This window comes from Saccopteryx bilineata, chromosome 9 (assembly GCF_036850765.1).
Source record: "Saccopteryx bilineata isolate mSacBil1 chromosome 9, mSacBil1_pri_phased_curated, whole genome shotgun sequence".
Lineage (NCBI taxonomy): Eukaryota > Metazoa > Chordata > Mammalia > Chiroptera > Emballonuridae > Saccopteryx > Saccopteryx bilineata.
The window spans coordinates 61,211,653-61,229,549 of record NC_089498.1 but is presented as its reverse complement, the minus strand read 5'-3'; the positions used below and the strand labels follow the sequence as shown (position 1 = coordinate 61,229,549).

Sequence of the window (17,897 nt, the reverse complement as noted above, 5' to 3'; positions counted from 1 at the left end):
TTCACTCCTCACAGAGTGTATCAGATATATGTATATTGTGAAATTTCATGTATCTGTAAAAATCTATCCTTAATTATTATTATTATTATTTTTTTTTGCTTTGGCTGGTTATAAAATTCTAGGTTGAAACTCATTTCCCCTTAGAACATTGAAGGACATACTCCATTGTCTTTGACTTCAGTTTTCTTCTCTTAAAAATCTGGTAGAGGGCCCTGGCCGGTTGGCTCAGCGGTAGAGCGTCGGCCTAGCGTGCGGAGGACCCGGGTTCGATTCCCGGCCAGGGCACACAGGAGAAGCGCCCATTTGCTTCTCCACCCCTCCGCCGCGCTTTCCCTCTCCGTCTCTCTCTTCCCCTCCCGCAGCCAAGGCTCCATTGGAGCAGAGATGGTCCGGGCTCTGGGGATGGCTCTGTGGCCTCTGCCCCAGGCGCTAGAGTGGCTCTGGTCGCAACATGGCAACGCCCAGGATGGGCAGAGCATTGCCCCCTGGTGGGCAGAGCGTCGCCCCTGGTGGGCAGAGCGTCGCCCCTGGTGGGCGTGCCAGGTGGATCCCGGTCGGGCGCATGCGGGAGTCTGTCTGACTGTCTCTCCCTGTTTCCAGCTTCAGAAAAAAAAAAAAAAAAAAAAAATCTGGTAGAGGACTGCTATCTGCAACCATTTGTTCTCTAAATTTGGGGAATCTTTCCATGCCTCCCGTTCTGAAGTGCGTGGTGACGTGCTCTATTTCTCCACAGTACTGGTCACACTGCAGGTTCTTTTACTCTAGAAAGTGAGGTCTTCACCTCTGGGAAATCTTCCTGAATTATTTTCTTGATTCCTTCTCTTTCTTACTATTTTTCTGTTTCCTCAACTTTTTTACGGGGGGAGGGAAGATTTTAAATTCCTGGACTGATTTTCTACTTTCTTACATGTTCTCTTCTATTTTCTATTTTAAACATTTCCCCCTTAATTTTTAGGCATTCTTTTAAATTTTAATGCTATGATATTTATTATTTTCTTTGCATTCTGTCATTTATTAGAATTTCATTAGGAAGCAAATTTTTTTTAATTTTATTTAAAAAATTAACTTTAACAGGGTGACATTGATCAATAAGAGTACATTGGTTTCAGGTAAACATTTCTATAGAATTTGAACTGTTGATTATGTTGTATAACCGTTACCCAAAGTCAAATCATTTTCCGTCACTTTATATTTGTCCCTCTTAACACCTTTTTCCCCACCCTCTTTCCGTCCCCCTCCCCACACCACCATCCCCCTGGAAACCACTGCACTTTTATCTATATCCATGAGTCTCAGTTTTATATTTTACCTAAGTGTGAAATTATACAGTTCTTAGCTTTTTCTGATTTACTTATTTCACTCAGTATAATGTTCTCAAGGTCCATCCATGTTGTCATAAATGGCACTATGTCATCGTTTCTTATGGCTGAGTAGTATTCCATTGTATATATGGACCATATTTTCTTTATCGAATCCTCTATCGAGGGATACTTTGGTGGAAGGAAATCTTTAATAGGACAAAAATTGAGGTAAATCTTATTTTTTGGTCTGTGGGCTAATATCTTATATCAGATTTCGAGGTGAAGTGATTACTGGAGGAAAGGGATTGGGGAAAGGGGAGTAAAGAAGAACAAATATATGGTAATGGAAAATGATTTGACTTTGGGTGATGGGCCCACAATGCAATCAATAGTTCAAATGCTATAGAGACGTTTACCTGAAACCTGTGTGTTCTTTGGACCAATGTTACCCCATTAAATTTAATTTCTAAATAATAATAATAATAATAATTATATATATATATTATATATGATCTACCGGAAAGTTCTGTCCATTTTTGGAATAAAACAAAATACAAATTTTTCTTACTGTCAATAAACTTTATTAAATAATATAATTGCCATTATTATTAATGATTTCTTGCAAGCGTGAGGGCAATTTGTATATCCCATTTTTGAAAAATGTTTTATCTTTTGATGCGAAAAATTGAACCAGTGCTTGTTTGATATCGTCTTCATTTTTGAATTTTTTGCCCTTCAAAAAATTTTGTAAGGACAAAAACAAGTGATAGTCGGAGGGTGCTAAGTCCAGGGAATATGGTGGATGCGACAGACATGTTTCTGTAGCATTTCTTTCTTGTTGAAATTCATAAAAATTACAGTGGCATAAATGAACTTTATCAGTAGTCATGGGTACACTATGGCTTCACACATAAGACTAACATGAATCAACTTTGTTTTAGTTAATTTGCTACATCAGTATGTATGCATTAAGTGATAAAAATAGAGAGGCACACATGCGCCAAATAAACATGTGCTTACGTGTCAAAATTTGTTGTGATAGAAATGGACAGAACTTTCAGGTAGACCATATATAATATATATATATATTATATATATATTATATATATATCTATAGCTTCTGCTTTACTTTCTTCTAAATTACACTTATGTTAAAATGTTTGTGTTGCACATCTTATACTATTTTCTGTATTTTCCATGCTTTTTAAAATCCATCCTTTATTTTGTATAGTTTTCCATTTATGCTTCCAATTCACTAACCTCATTTTCTGTTATGTCTAGTCAAGAACTAACATATTCAGAACTGAACAAATGCCATTTGATTCTTTCTTATGTTTATACCGTATATTCCAGTGTTCTCTTGAATTATCTTCCTTTTTTTTTTTCTATCTTTACCTCTCTTTTCTTAAAAATACTAATCACATTTATCTAAAATTCTTATTAGCTTACTTCAAAATGTAGGATGATCTGGGAGTCTGTTTATAGTGTCTGGGTTTTGTGTTTTTTGTTTGTTTGTTCTGGTTTTGTTCCCGTGCTCTGGCCATGCTTGGCAATTGTTCATTCCATGCTGGGCGTGCTATGTAAAAAAGATGCAGACGCGACACACCTGATGATATATTCCTGTATGGAGGATCCACCCTCTCTCTGCTCAGGAAACAGTGGCAACTGATTACTTAATCCTATCAAGAGTCTGATGAAATGAGGCTGGTTTGCAGCTCTGGTAAAGCTCAGACTACCTCTGATTTATCCCTGCTGTGATTTTCAAGTCTCCTCCCCTGACAAGTCCCAAACTCTAAATCTATTTCTCATGAAACTGCCAAAACGCACCACTTGCCCTTCAAAGATTTTTCTGCTTAGCTTTTTAGCTTCCTGTTTTGCACAGCCCCAGAATTCAGCCAATGTTGTTAACAGAAACCATGCTCAAGGCTACACAAATCTTTACCAAGTTCCTCTGATTTTTTTTTCATTCCCCAGCAATGTTCCCTGCAGGTACAAAAAAGCCCAAATTCTGTCTGCATGGGCAATTGACAATTGTCCCCAAGTTAAAAATGGCAACAAAATATCAGCTCCACTGTTTAAGATCTCCTCCTCTCCAGAGTACCACTCTTCTGGTTCTTGCCCCAGCTATTCTCTGTTGAGTTCAGAGGTGATTTCCATATTTATCTGTGTACTTGGCCGCAGCACCCAGCTTCTCGGCCCCACTGGGAAACAGAAGTCATCAGATGGAATATTTTGTTTTTATTTTGAGATTTGGGAAAGAACTTGACAATTGTAGGATTAATCTGAAGATGTGTTGAATGGCTTAAAATTATGATTAGAATTATTTCTCTGAATTCCTCTTGCTATGCCAGTTGCTCAAGATGCTTTCTTAAAAGATTGAAATAACATAGTATATTAATAAACTTTATTTTCTACTTCTTGAAACATCCATATAGACCTATAGTGGAATATATAAAAATTGTTTATTTTGAATGTTAAATTATCTGGATTTATAGAGACGAGACCTACAGGTATATTTTGTAAGTGTAGAGAAGCCAGTGTCTTATGTGGGTTGTTGATGCAATTTATCATTTTATTTTTCAGCATCTAACTTTCACAAGAGAATTTGATTCAGATTCTCTTAGACATTATAGCTGGGCTGCAGACACCTTGGACAATGTCAATCTTGTCTCAAGTCCTGTTCATTCTGGGTAAGTAAGCTAAAAGTCATTTTTCTGGATCCTATTAAATTAACATTGTGTTTAATATTTGCAGTTATAAAGTCACTGACAAGCTTCATATGTATAAAATATTGCTCTATTAGACTTCGTTAGTGAGTGTATTTGACATATTTGACATATTAAATATGTTTCTAAGTAAATTTACATATCTATTTTTATTACTAGAAGCACAGTGTAAGAAAGGAAATACATTAAAATTTTGATACCTAAAATATTCCTGGCTATGCGGGTACATTTCTATGTCTTTAATTCCCCTTTTCAATTAAAAAAAGATTTTAATATAGTCATTACTCTTAATTTTACTGTATTCAAATGAAGTTTATTCCTAAGTATCTGATTTTCCTTTCTAATAAAGAATAAGTATATAGGTATTTCTATTCATTTGCCCCCAACATTTTGTTATCAACATTGGGATTCTTAGGTTCCCCGAGATAGAAATTGAGAGGAAACCCTCAAATCTCCAGGCAGATTTTATTAAGCTGATGCTCGGCACCAGGGAAGCAGCCCAGAGGAAAGGAAGGCCCAGGGAGCTGGCTCAGGGCCTGCCTGGCTCTGCTTGGCTGCTTGTATATGCTGGGAACAGCGTGGGCACGCTTTCTGAAAAGGGCAAGCTTGTGGCACGTTCCATCTCAAGGTTGAGGGACTTCGTTTTCCAGCTGCCTGGTCTGGTGACATTTCCATCAAGACAAGATGGTAGACTGCTCCTGACCACCACCCCAGGAAGGTTGGATAGCATCAAACCTTGATCAACTGCACGTGTAGTTTAACTAGGCAGCTAGAAGGAAGGTTAAGTCCCTCTGGTTTGGGGTTTGGAGTGAGGGGTTGGTAGCACTCTTGCAGTCAGCTTATCCCAGATCCCTCTGCCACCTCGTCTTCCCTTGGCTCCCTGGCCTCTCTGTTTTCATTTCCTGGCTCGTCCCTGCACTGCCTCAGGTGCACTGTTGTGGTGCTTTGTTTCGTACGATAGAATTCCACTCAAAAACTTAGTTTCTTAAAATATGCAATAAACTCTGGTGTTCTTATATTTTTCTCGTAGGCCTTTGCTTTGACAAATGATTGGTTGTGTGTGGTTTTCCTTGAAAAAGAAAAGATAAACTTGAAATCTCTAGATGAAGTTTCTGCATTTCTGAAGTGAAATTATAATGAAGTTGTGTTAAATTACAATTAGAATAAAAGAAATGAATTTTAAAGAGAATATAAAGAAATTCACTTAAAAAAAATGAATGTATCCATGTATGTACATAACAAGTGCTGAGGTAAGAATTCCATCCAACAGGCCTTCCTGTTGCCCCATCCTTCAGCAGAATTCGAGGCTGGTGGCTGAGAGCTGACCTGTTTCGACTGCTGAATTGATAATCAGTGTATTTTAGGTAATTGGATTCTTTACCTATAGATAATTAAAAGTTGGGATAAGTGTTATCTATACAAATGGAGTAGAAATAAAGCATCCAATTCAGATGGTGAAAATTTCAAGGTATTTTCACCTCTGAAATTGGCATTTATGCAACAAATTAGTTGTGGTTAGGGACAAGACTGAATCATTTGAAATTAAATAAATTAACAACAATTAATATTTATGAAGTTTCTTTTGTATTATATGAAATATTTTCTGCTGCTTTTAATTAAATTGTAATAACTAACATTTACCCTGTGTTTTTCATGTACCTGGCATTGTGCTAAATGTTTTATTATGCACTATTTTATCAGATATATTTTTAAACAAAAGTGACACTGAGAAAAGTTTTATTCATTATCCCTGTTTTACAGATGAAAAGTCTGAGATTCAGGGTATTCTTACAGATTTGTAGCAGGTAACACCACAAATCTGGAAAACAAATCACTGCAGTGTCATTCAAATGACAGTAATTTATATAAAAGGGCTTTATAACCTATAAACTACATGTGGTCTTTGAGTCATTAACATATTTTGATAAATAAATTAGAGAAACAGTCATAGTAACGGTAATTATTAAACTGCTAACATATTTATATGATTCATAGTAGATATATATGAATCTAAAACTAAAAACAAACAGAGTTGAGAAGGAAAATATAAAATACTTGGGACACATTCAGGGCAGCTGACATGTTGAGCGTTCTTTGAATCGTGCGGGAATTGCCAACCATGTTACAAAGATCTAGAACCAGCACTTGGTACCCTCTCGGTGGGAGAAAAAAGTACTAGGTTTTAATTTAGTAAAGTGAGAAGTTGAGGGAGCTTAGGGTAATAAAATCAGAAATGAACTTTCCCATACATTGGAGAAAATGAAGTACTTGAATATGCAAATTATCTCACCTCCTTGAATTTATTCAAGACAATAGACACATGCAGGAAAGTGAAAGTAATGGCAGCTAATATGGGCTTATCTGAAAAAACATATACAAACTTGGTATATACTTGGAAATAGTTTACTAATGCCAGGTCTGTGGAGTAGCTTATTTATGGCAAGTGTTTTTCTAGGTGGACCCACAAATGCCAAATGCCTTAGTTTCATATTCTGATGGGTTTTATTTTTCTTTTGCTTATCATTGACATTTTCTGTTGCTTGCTTCTAATTATCTTACATTAATTTTTCTCATTTGCTTTCTAAATTATTTTGCAGCTATTCTTCTCCACTTCCTCAGTATGATTCAAGGTGATAACTGTGTCCTTTATGTGAACCATCCTTTTTGTATTCTTAGTTTATGTGAATTTTTTCCCCCCAACTGTTAGATTGTGTCAGTGTCTGTAGCATATCAGCATTTGTCATCTCGCTGTTCTAAAACTAGAAATAGTCATGTGTCCATTTTAGGATCATTTGTAGAATTCCTGCTTTAGTTTAAACATTAATAAGATACAACACATATGGTTACCCATCACCTTTTAATTTGTTTCTGTAAGTTAGATTGCATGGAATTTTATTTTGTACAGAATATGTAAGAAATGAGTTTGGGAAACAAATCTCTATATTTCTCATTGTTATTGAATAATAGGACCCATATCCTGCTTAACATATACTCCCACCTTTTCTCTCTATAAAGTTGAAACCCTTAGAACATATAAATAATTGGTCATGAACTCCAGCTCTGACCTGGGTGCTATCAGAATACAAAGAGATTCTTCTATCGTGTCATTAAAATCTTTTAAGCCATGATTTATCCATTTGGTTTTTTTATTCTTTGTAGCTGGGATATTTTTATATTGACACTGATTAGCTTCTTACACTTCATTTAGACTATTTAGCTACGCATGTTACATGTGTATAAATATGTGTGTGTACATATATTTATATACATAAATATCAGTAACCAAATCTGACCTAGGCAATTTCTAAGCACACTTAACAAAACAGTTTTATTCATTAGTTCATTCCATAAACATTTATTGTGTGTAGAAACTGCGCTCAGTTCTGCATGTGAGGCAGTGAACAAGACAGACCTGATCTGAATGAATACATTACTGAGATTCAGTCGCTTGTTGCCAGGGCAACATTGCCCATTCAGTGTAAACAACCCAGTGTTTATTTGAACTTACTCAACTGAATTTGCAAACCCAGAGTTTCTCTTGAATCATTTTTTAATCCATTCTTTTACTATTATTCTCAATCACAAATTGGTTTTAACTACTAAATACTGGGAAAAATCAGATTTTTGTCTTAGCCTTCATTGCCATATTGTCTTTGTTGCTGGCTAAAAGTAGTTGGTAAACATTTATGTATCTAAGAAAATGTGGGCTCCCAGAGTAGGTTTAAATGAGCCTTTTATCATCTAGCACTGGAGACAATTCATGTGGACACTTGTACAAGTGAACACTTATCTTTGTCTTTGATTAGGAAGTGTTTTTTGTTTTGTTTTTTTAACGGGGTCTGTCTCTTCCCTTTTTTACCTTGAATGTCGTAGAGGCCACAATCTCTTAGAGTAGTTACAATGTTATTTTTTAAAAAACATAAAATTAGTACAGAGGAAAATGCCTAAATCCAAAATGAGCAGGAGGGTGTAAAGTGGATTTCACCTCACTGATGATGACCAGAGTTGGTTCTGAAAATCAGATTGGCTAAAGAATGAGCCCCGTGCTCTGTCTCTCTCCATGGGGAATGGCACATCAGTTTGCTTTATTGAGGCTGTTACTCTTCCAAGGTCGAGAGCTAACTCTTTAAGAAAGGGTCCCCAAGTAAGACCTCCATGCAGGGTCCTCAAATCTATTGTATTTGCAAAATGTTAGAACTGTTTTTAGATGAATAAGTAATAGCAGATTTTGATGGATGGGATTATTTTTTCCCCTAAAATATTGTAGGTCTTCAAATAATTTTTGAATCATCAACCTTTGGTGCTGTTCCAGTAAAAACCACATATTCACATGTGAAAATTAGAGTACATATTCATGTTTCTGTTTACCTGAGTGTTTACAGTACTGTGGCAATGATGGGAGAACTCACCAAGAAGTTTCCATGAGCATGCGATAGGAATCACAAATTGCAATATGCTGTTACCCTGATATGACACAATTGGTTTCTGGACATTTTCATATCTACATTGCCATCTTTTTCTCATTATCTTTAATTTAAAGGCCAAGGACAACTATAAAGTTTAAGGACAGTTTCTAAAAAGTTCAAGTTGTGATATTTGTACTGCTGTACAAATACTCAAATGTAGCCTGTTTTAAAGATTTCCAAAGCCAGATTTAGATTGAAAAGATTAAATCCCTTTCCATCAAAATTGCCTTAGCAAAGCTAGTTATCTCTCACTTTTATTATTGTATTCTGCTTTGTGATAGTAAAAATCAGAGTGTTGGTATGATTAAATATACATTCATTTTATGAGTTGTATATGTTAAGACATACTGTGGAGTTTCATCTTACTTGTCAGGAGGGGAGATTTCATAGTCAGCAAATGACTAAAGCCATTAATACTTAAAATGATCCTTGAGTATTAAACCACCCACAAGAGATCACATACAGTGGTTTATTGGGGGGGGGTGTTTGTTTTTAAAGCATGACACAGTCCTTTAATAGCCAGTTTTTATTCCAACTTTGGAACAGTCACTGTTCCTTCCCAATTTGAGCAATTGGCAAAGTGGTTGGCTTCTCTCCGGGGGCTGTGTTCCACCCAAACTAAGTTGTCACATTTCACTTTCTGCCCAGTTCACAAATTAAATGCATGTTTGATGTGACTCCACTGTATTTACTTCCAATTTATTTTTAAAGAGAGGAAATGATAGCTACATTGTCTGTCACTTTAAACTTCAACATTTAATTTCAAAACCTACTCTGAAGATGGCTTATTTCTGTCCTTGATTTGGCCTCTCATCTTCTCCCTGCAGGTTTCTGGTGAGCTTCATGGTGGATGCAAGAGGTGGCTCCATGCGGGGGAGCCGTCACCACGGGATGAGAATCATCATTCCTCCACGCAAGTGTACGGCCCCAACCCGAATCACCTGCCGCTTGGTAAAGAGGCATAAACTGGCCAACCCGCCTCCCATGGTGGAAGGAGAGGGATTAGCCAGTAGGCTGGTAGAAATGGGTCCTGCAGGGGCACAATTTTTAGGGTAAGTTATTTTGTCAATCTTAATCTTGGCCCTCATAACCAAGATTTTCTTTATCCTTAACTCGAGCAGTTAATATGACAACTACTTAGTTGAACCATTTTGATTGAGTACAACTTATGTGTAGCATCAGAGGTCACAAAGCTGTGTGATTCTGTGGAAAACTAATCAGCTGATACTTTCCTAACTCAGTTTGCTGGTCAAAGCTTTTACTAACCCAGAAGCATGTTCTCTGCTCAGTGAGTGCACGGAACCCCGACGGCCCCCTTAGCAGTCAAGGCACCATTCTTAGGAAAAAAAATATATAGATGTTGGAACTATATTACCACAATGACTAAATGACTACTTTGAGTCTATGTCCTTTTATAAAGATCACTGTTAGGGAAAACGATACATGTGATATGGTATTTTACAAAAAGAAATAATAATTTTAATTCATTTTCTGAGGTGGCACTTGGGTACAAATCAGGCAGGCTCTGTCGGGATGGACAGTATGTTCACAATTTCCCCTTCTCGTTTCTCTTCCTGCTGCATGGATGTTATTCAGTAAACTGCATCTACCTACCAATTCTCCCCCTGTAAATGAGGGTGAGAGCTTGGTTAGCCGAATCCTGCAGCTTGGGCCTCAAGGGACAAAATTTATTGGGTAGGCTCTTCATAGACAAATTACAGAATGTCGACAGTTCTTTTTTCCATTCTCAGTTTTCTTCTGTCATACCCATAGTCTTATTCTTGTCTTAAGTTTATTTTTATTTATTCAGTTGTTAATGCTTTCAGTTGATGTGTGTCACTGAAAGGAAACAACAGTCCCAGTGGCTTGACTTAATGTCGCACACCGCTACCTACCTTTGTGCTTCTCCAGCATGTGGGATTCACTGCAAGCGTCTGCTTTCATGACTCTGTGCTTTCTTCTGTAAGCCTTTCTTTCATTTGAAATGTTTCAGCTGAATATGATGGTTTTTAAGACAGGCTGAGAGTCTAATTTTAATCCAGTGTAGGAGAAAATACTTACAGGCTTTGAATCAACATTTACTATAAGTGAGGTGTGTGTGTGTGTGTGTACATAAGTATATGTGTGGAGTTACATTTTTTTTAAAGTTTATGTGTACTGAATAATTTTCATAAGCTTTAAGAAAGGTGACCAATAAATAAACTGATTTTGAAAAAATATTGGGAATACAAAATATTGAAAGAAAACTAAGTAGGCAGCAGATAGAACAGGGGTCGGGAACCTTTCTGGCTGAGAGAGCCATAAGCGCCACATATTTTAAAATGTAATCTCCTGAGAGCCATACAATGACCCGTGTACGTTACGCATTATCCAATAAAAATTTGGTGTTGTCCTGGAGGACAGCTGTGATTGGCTCCAGCCACCCGCAACCATGAACATGAGCAGCAGGATATGAATGGATTGTAATACACAATAATGTTTTATATTTTTAACGTTATTATTTTTTTTATTAAAGATTTTTCTGCGAGCCACATGCAGCCATCAAAAGAGCCACATCTGGCTCGCAAGCCATAGGTTCCCGACCCCTGAGATAGAACATTCTACTGAAATTATTAAAAGTGTTTTGTTTTGTTTTAAGCAGAAATATGTTGGTACTTGTTGTTTCTTTGCTTGTCTGTCTGGTGTATGTGCCTTGGCAGTCTGCATGAAGAAACCTGTTATGAAAAGTTATGCTTGGCTTTCACTCTGGTCAGAGATCCTTGTCATATCTTCTCTCCAATGATGTTGAGTGTCATACACAAAGTCACATTCCTTAACTATTTACAGAGACAGTATCTGATACATTAACCTGCAAAGATTGTATCTAGTTCCCAAAAAGTTTAATATCTAACTAGTAGCTGTGGTTAAAAATAAAAACTATGGTAAATATCCTAACTCTTGAAAATATTAACACTACTAGGTATAGTTGATTTTACTTCTACCTGTCAAAAAGTAAAGGCATAAAATTTTTTTAAATCCTTAATTTGAATTAATTATTATTATTTTTCCAAAAGTAAAATGATTATATTTGTCCTTTCATTTTAAGTAAGCACATTTGTCATATGTAATACATCAGGTAGTCTTATGTTTTATTATGTTACTTGATCATTACAACTACTGTTCCTTGTTATGCTGTTACCTCTGTAAGCCTTTATCTTCTGTTATCACACATGCATAAATACATAGGTGAGGAGGTGAGGTTTCATACAACCTCTGTAGGAGAATAATGATACTGTCTACTTAAATGTCATAAAAGAAAGCTGCACAATCCAACTAGGTAAATTGTTTGTGATTGTGGTCTGCTTCCTTCCATTCATTTTTTTTTTTTTTAGCATTTATCCTATCTCAAAATTTAACAAAATTATACCTGTGCTTCAGTTTGCAGCCATTCTTTTGCAAAAGGACACTGTCAGAAATTAATGTCATTATATGACAATTCAAACCAACAAGTGCTTTTTCAGAAAATTTAAATATTTCTATGCAGGTTATACTGGAGCTAGGAAGTTAAGCTGCCCTCTACCATTTCACAAATTGAAAATCAAAGAAACTGTCTTAACTACATAAGCCATGTGAAAGTCACAGAAACTATTGGAGGAGTAGGTTGTTATATTGATTGTTTTCTTGCTAAGGGGGGGGAAATCAGTAATCTTTAAATTAGGGAATTTACAAAATTTTTTTTTTTAAATAAATGACTGTGTCCTTTTAAATCATTAGGATTTTGTATAATATGATAATATACCTATTGTGTTTTTTAAAATGGGCCAACTTTTTCTTATGATCTATTTCTATAATTTTCAATTCCTTTAATTATATTTCTTTTTATATATGCTAAATACCCCCCCCATTAAATCAAAAGCCTAACCTACCATAGGCCCTCAAGAATTGTTTGTGAATGAATGAATGATGGCATGTTTTCAAGCTTCTAATATATTACTCAATTAGCAAATGATTCCGCAGCTTTGAAGTTGTTCCCAACCTTAGTGGCACCTCTGATTTTCAAATGAATACTGTTAATGAAACTTTTTTTTTCAAATATGACACTATAAATATATTTAATTTGATACCAAAATAATGTGGATTTTTTTTCCAGCCCTGTCATAGTGGAAATACCTCACTTTGGATCTATGAGAGGAAAAGAGAGAGAACTCATTGTCCTTCGAAGTGAAAATGGTGAAACATGGAAGGAGCATCAATTTGACAGTAAAAATGAAGATTTAACCGAATTACTTAATGGGATGGATGAAGGTAATGATGATGACTTCTTGCTTCTGTACATCTCTGCAGGAAAAAATATCAAAGGAATAACTACACTAAAGGAAACAGTCTTTGAATTTCACACATTTGTATGTCAAGATGGGAATCAGGTTTCTCTCCACTTATTGCTGTTTTCTGCGTCTCAGGCTTAAAGTTCCATTTACAGTAACAAACATTTTCCTCCATAATATGAATGCACAAGTACTTCTATGAGTATTTTCATTTTTAATCTAATGGATCAATCTTTCCAAAACCCAGGAAAGTTTTCTAAGTCAGAAATGTATAAGGAGGGGGGGGGGGGGTAAAATAACAATGGAAGGTATGCAAAGTATGCACAGCATTTTTAAGAAAATATATTCATATTTTATTTTTGGAATTATTTCTAGAGCCTTTCTTTTATGTCAGTTTTCTCCCAGGCTCTTTCAGTGCTCTTCATGAATTTTCCATTTCTCTTGAGCTGTAATTCTTTTTTTAAAAAAATAAGTTTCAGGCTAATTATTGGAGTCTTTAGTGCTTCTGTGTCTTATTCTTTGACTTATAAGACTGACATGGATCTGAGCATGTCACTTCTCATACACACCCTCAGGCTGTCTGACCCTTCGAATCACAGCAGATTTTCTTAGTAGACATGGGGATAGACTTGTTTTGAGTGTAGGTATCTGATGCAGCGTTTTCCTTAAAAAAATATAAAAAGCAATTACAGACATCCCCTGGGTTACGGACAAAATAGGTTCTGTAGGTTTGAAAATGTTTAAATATTTTATGCCTAGAAAGGTAAAAATAAATACTATGTTAAGACAAACATCTGTCTAAGTTGTATTTAATAGGTAAATGTATCTATTCCAGCTTACATACAAATTCAAATTAAGAACAAGCCTACAGAACCTATCTGGTCTGTAACCCAGGCATGGCCTGCAGACCAGGTTCGCCATAAAATAAAGCTAATCTTGACTTTATACTGACTTCCTAATCACTACAAATTCAGCAGTTGTTTTAAATAACAGCTTTATTGGAGATATAAATCACATACCATAAAACTCACTCTCTGAGCGTTTAATTCACTCAGTTTTGGAATGCTTTCAGAAAAGTCTCTCCTGGTTTCAAAGTGTGGACAAAGGAGCTTGACAAACTCTCGGGTATTTGAAGGATGACCCTGGGCAAGTTCTTTGATCCCTGTAAGCCTTTGTTACTTCCTTACATAAAATGGAAGTTACCTTCCTTACTTTATAAAGTCATTGTTTAAAAAAATATTAAGTACTTATGTTAAGACTAATGAAATACCGCGCCTGTCACATAGTAATCCCTTGATAAACATCAGCTGTTGTCACTATTATATTCATTCTATAGACAAAACAAAATTGCCATGCGGTAATGCCAGTGGTCGAGGCCAGGCAGGTTCACACTGAACTCAGGCAGACAGTAGAGGAACTGTGGAGCTGGAAAGCTTTGGGGCCTTCCCGTTTGTTGGAGGCACACGGAGAAGGGAGAGCAAATAAACAGAGGAAAACCACTTTTTGCAGTGGAGGGCAAGGGATCAGGAAAAGCGCCCCTCTCAGTGGCAGCTGAAGGAATCGGGGAACCTCACCTCGCTGTGGCGGGAGACTGATCTGGGAGAATCCCCACCGAGGGAAAGCCCCATAGCTCTCCATAGAGACACACGTGGCTTTCTGCCACATGCTCACACACTAATCGTGCAAAGTGCTTGCAGCCCGGAAACTGGCAAGCAAACCTAACACAGCTGTTTTCCCCACACATGCCAAAGATGTTATATAAGACACAGTTAATTATAGCCAACCGAAAATTTCAAGGTATCTTTACAACAAGGTAGGAGGAACTAAATCATTGTTGAGTGTCTAGCATTCATGAGGTACTGATAAATGCCTTTATATTTGAAATTTATAAATGAAAGCATACTACTGCAAAGTGGGAAGTTTAATCTCACTTTTTAGGTTGAGGGACTGAAGTGTGGAAAAGCCAAACAACAGATGCGGTTACCCCAACTAAGCAGCAGCAGCGGTGCTGAAATCTAGTCCTACCTGTTTTCCAAGATGTTTAACTATGCCCACCAGATTTTAGAAATGCGTGTCTTCTTTAATATTTTTCTCCTGAGATTAACACGTATGAAGTTTACGGTAGAGGAAATAAGCTAATGAACCTAAAGAGTAAAATTTCTCCAAACCTGTTGAATTAAAGATCCAGAAGTATAGTCAAAAATGTTGCATTATTTACTGAGTAGATATAAATGTCTCTACATAATACTGATATGTATATCACACATCATCTACAACAACTTTAAATGATTTCTGATGGATAGGAACATACAATGGTAATTAAGATTTCAAATTTTTATTACCTTAGCTCATTTTAAAACATGAAATATAGTCATCCTTTTAAAAGGAAATTTATAACAATATACAGTTAAATGTTTTAAAACTAAGTCCTTAGAGAATGAATTAAATAAGCATTTTGAACATAATAGAAGAACACAGATAATTCAGAATGATAATTGGAGAGAATAAGAGAAATTGGCTTTCCATAGAGTACAGTTTTGTTTGTTTTAAGGAAAATAAAATATAAAAATCTTTCCATATATCCAGTATTTCTTAAATGCTAATGTAGATTACTAATTTTTAAAATGTAGCAACTACTGCACAGAATTCTGCCTTTTTAACGGTTAGCTACCTTGATGCTGTGAGCTCCTGAGGGCAGGGTGCATGTCCTAATTACTTCTGAGTTACCAGTATCAGGCACAGTGCTGATTTAAACACTCACCAATCCTAGTGAACGGGCCACGGAGGAACTTGATTATAATATGCAGCTTTATGGAAGAAGGTGTTCATTAGCTTATTTCCTCTACCATAAACTTCATACGTGTTAATCTCAGGAGAAAAATATTAAAGAGGAGCATTTACTTTGAGGAAAGTGCTGAGAAAGTAACAATATTCTAAGACAGCGCTATTCAATAGAATTTCTGCGATGACAGAAATCTGTGTACTGGGCTTTCCAATAGCAGCCACTAATCACATGTGGCTCTTGAGTACTCAGAATGCGACTAGTACAACTGAGGAAGGTAAATTTTAATTTTGTTTCATTTCAGTTAGTGATAAGTAGCCACCTGTTACCAGGGGATACCTTATTGGACACTGCAGTTCTAGCAAAAACACTGACTATTCTAATATAGTCTTCTTTTTTTTTTTTTTTTTTTTTTTTTTTTTTTTTTTATCTGAAGCTGGAAACGGGGAGAGACAGTCAGACAGACTCCCGCATGCGCCCGACCGGGATCCACCCGGCACGCCCACCAGGGGTGATGCTCTGCCCACCAGGGGGCGATGCTCTGCCCCTCTGGGGCATCGCTCTGCCGCGACCAGAGCCACTCTAGCGCCTGGGGCAGAGGCCAAGGAGCCATCCCCAGCGCCTGGGCCATCTTTGCTCCAATGGAGCCTCGGCTGCGGGAGGGGAAGAGAGAGACAGAGAGGAAGGGGGGTGGGGGGTGGAGAAGCAAATGGGCGCTTCTCCTATGTGCCCTGGCCGGGAATCGAACCCCGGTCCCCCGCACGCCAGGCCGACGCTCTACCGCTGAGCCAACCGGCCAGGGCCTCTAATATAGTCTTCTTTATTTTTTAGTATAAATTATAGTATGTCTTATCAGATATTTCATGGTGACATGTCTATTTTGTTTAAACAAACAAAATGAAAACCATTTTCAAATAGGAATTAGTCATACGTTCATCTAGACCAGGGGTCCCCAAACTTTTTACACAGGGGGCCAGTTCACTGTCCCTCAGACCGTTGGAGGGCCGGACTACAAAAAAAACTATGAACAAATCCCTATGCACACTGCACATATCTTATTTTAAAGTAAAAAAACAAAACGGGAAGAAATACAGTATTTAAAATAACAAACAAGTAAATTTAAATCAACAAACTGACCAGTATTTCAATGGGAACTATGCTCCTTCACTGACCACCTATGAAAGAGGTGCCCCTTCCAGAAGTGCGGCGGGGGCCAGATAAATGGCTTCACGGGGCCGCATGTGGCCTGCGGGCCCGTAGTTTGGGGACCCCTGATCTAGACAAACGATTCCCCCGTACTGCCATGCTGAAGTGTTTTAAAGAAACAGTGCTGTAGACCTCTGTCCTGGTTTCTATGTGCTATCTTGGAAATGCAAATGGAGTTTCTATGCTACAATTTGTAAGACCAGATACACTTTGGTTCCATTTTAGATGATTGAAAGAAAATGTAGACATTTCCAGGTTTAAAGAGTCAAGTACTAAAGAGCCAATACAGCAAGAATGAGGACTGAATTTTCAAGGCACAGTGGTTTTCTTCAGATGTTGAATTTTAAAATAACAATAATGGAGGAATCACTGCATACCTTTTATAACTGAACCTCCATTAATCAGATTTCATACCAAGCTCAGGACCCACTTACCTCCATTTTTCTCCTCTTCCCAGACACTTCATTCTTATTGGAACATCTCTCCTGTAAAAACAGGCAGGCAAGAATAAAAATTAATCTAAGCCCCACCTGTTATCTCAGTTGGTTAGATCATTGTCCCAACACACCGAGGTTGTGGGTTCGATCCCTGGTCAGGGCAGATATAAGAATCAACCAATGATGGCATGAATAGGTAGAAGAATGAATCAATGTTTCTCTCTCTTTTTCTCTGTCTCTCTCCTCTTCCTCTCTCTCTAAAAATCAATTAGTAAAGCTTGACCAGGCAGTGGCACAGTGGATAGAGTGTCGGACTAGGACGCGGAGGATCCAGGTTCGAGACCCTGAGGTCACCAGCTTGAGTGCGAGTTCAACTGGCTTGAGCAAAAAGCTCACCAGCTTGGACCCAAGGTCGCTGGCTCGAGCAAGGGGTTACTCGGTCTGCTGAAGGCCCGCGGTCAAGGCACATATGAGAAAGCAATCAATGATCAACTAAGGTGTTACAATGGCAACGAAAAACTGATGATTGATGCTTCTCATCTCTCTCCGTTCCTGTCTGTCTGTCCCTATCTATCCCTCTCTCTGACTCTCTCTCTCTCTCTGTCCCTGTTAAAAAAAAAATCAATTAGTAAATAAAAAAAAATTAATATAGCTCTAAAAAGAAAAGGCAACCCT

The 17,897-nt window shown here is 37.2% G+C and overlaps 1 protein-coding gene across 24 annotated transcripts in view; it reads left to right on the top strand.

Annotated features, from left to right (window-relative positions):
- Positions 1–17,897, top strand: part of ANK3 (ankyrin 3) — a 745,841-nt gene that overhangs the window by 647,136 nt on the left and 80,808 nt on the right. For 12 of the 24 annotated variants that reach the window (XM_066242010.1, XM_066242017.1, XM_066242013.1 and 9 more), the window contains 4 exons: positions 3,885–3,991; positions 6,625–6,657; positions 9,321–9,545; positions 12,623–12,777. In XM_066242010.1, the coding sequence (XP_066098107.1) occupies positions 3,885–3,991; positions 6,625–6,657; positions 9,321–9,545; positions 12,623–12,777 (520 nt within the window). The remainder of the gene's footprint in view (positions 1–3,884; positions 3,992–6,624; positions 6,658–9,320; positions 9,546–12,622; positions 12,778–17,897) is intronic. The other 12 variants (XM_066242002.1, XM_066242003.1, XM_066242004.1 and 9 more) reach the window with 1 other exon arrangement.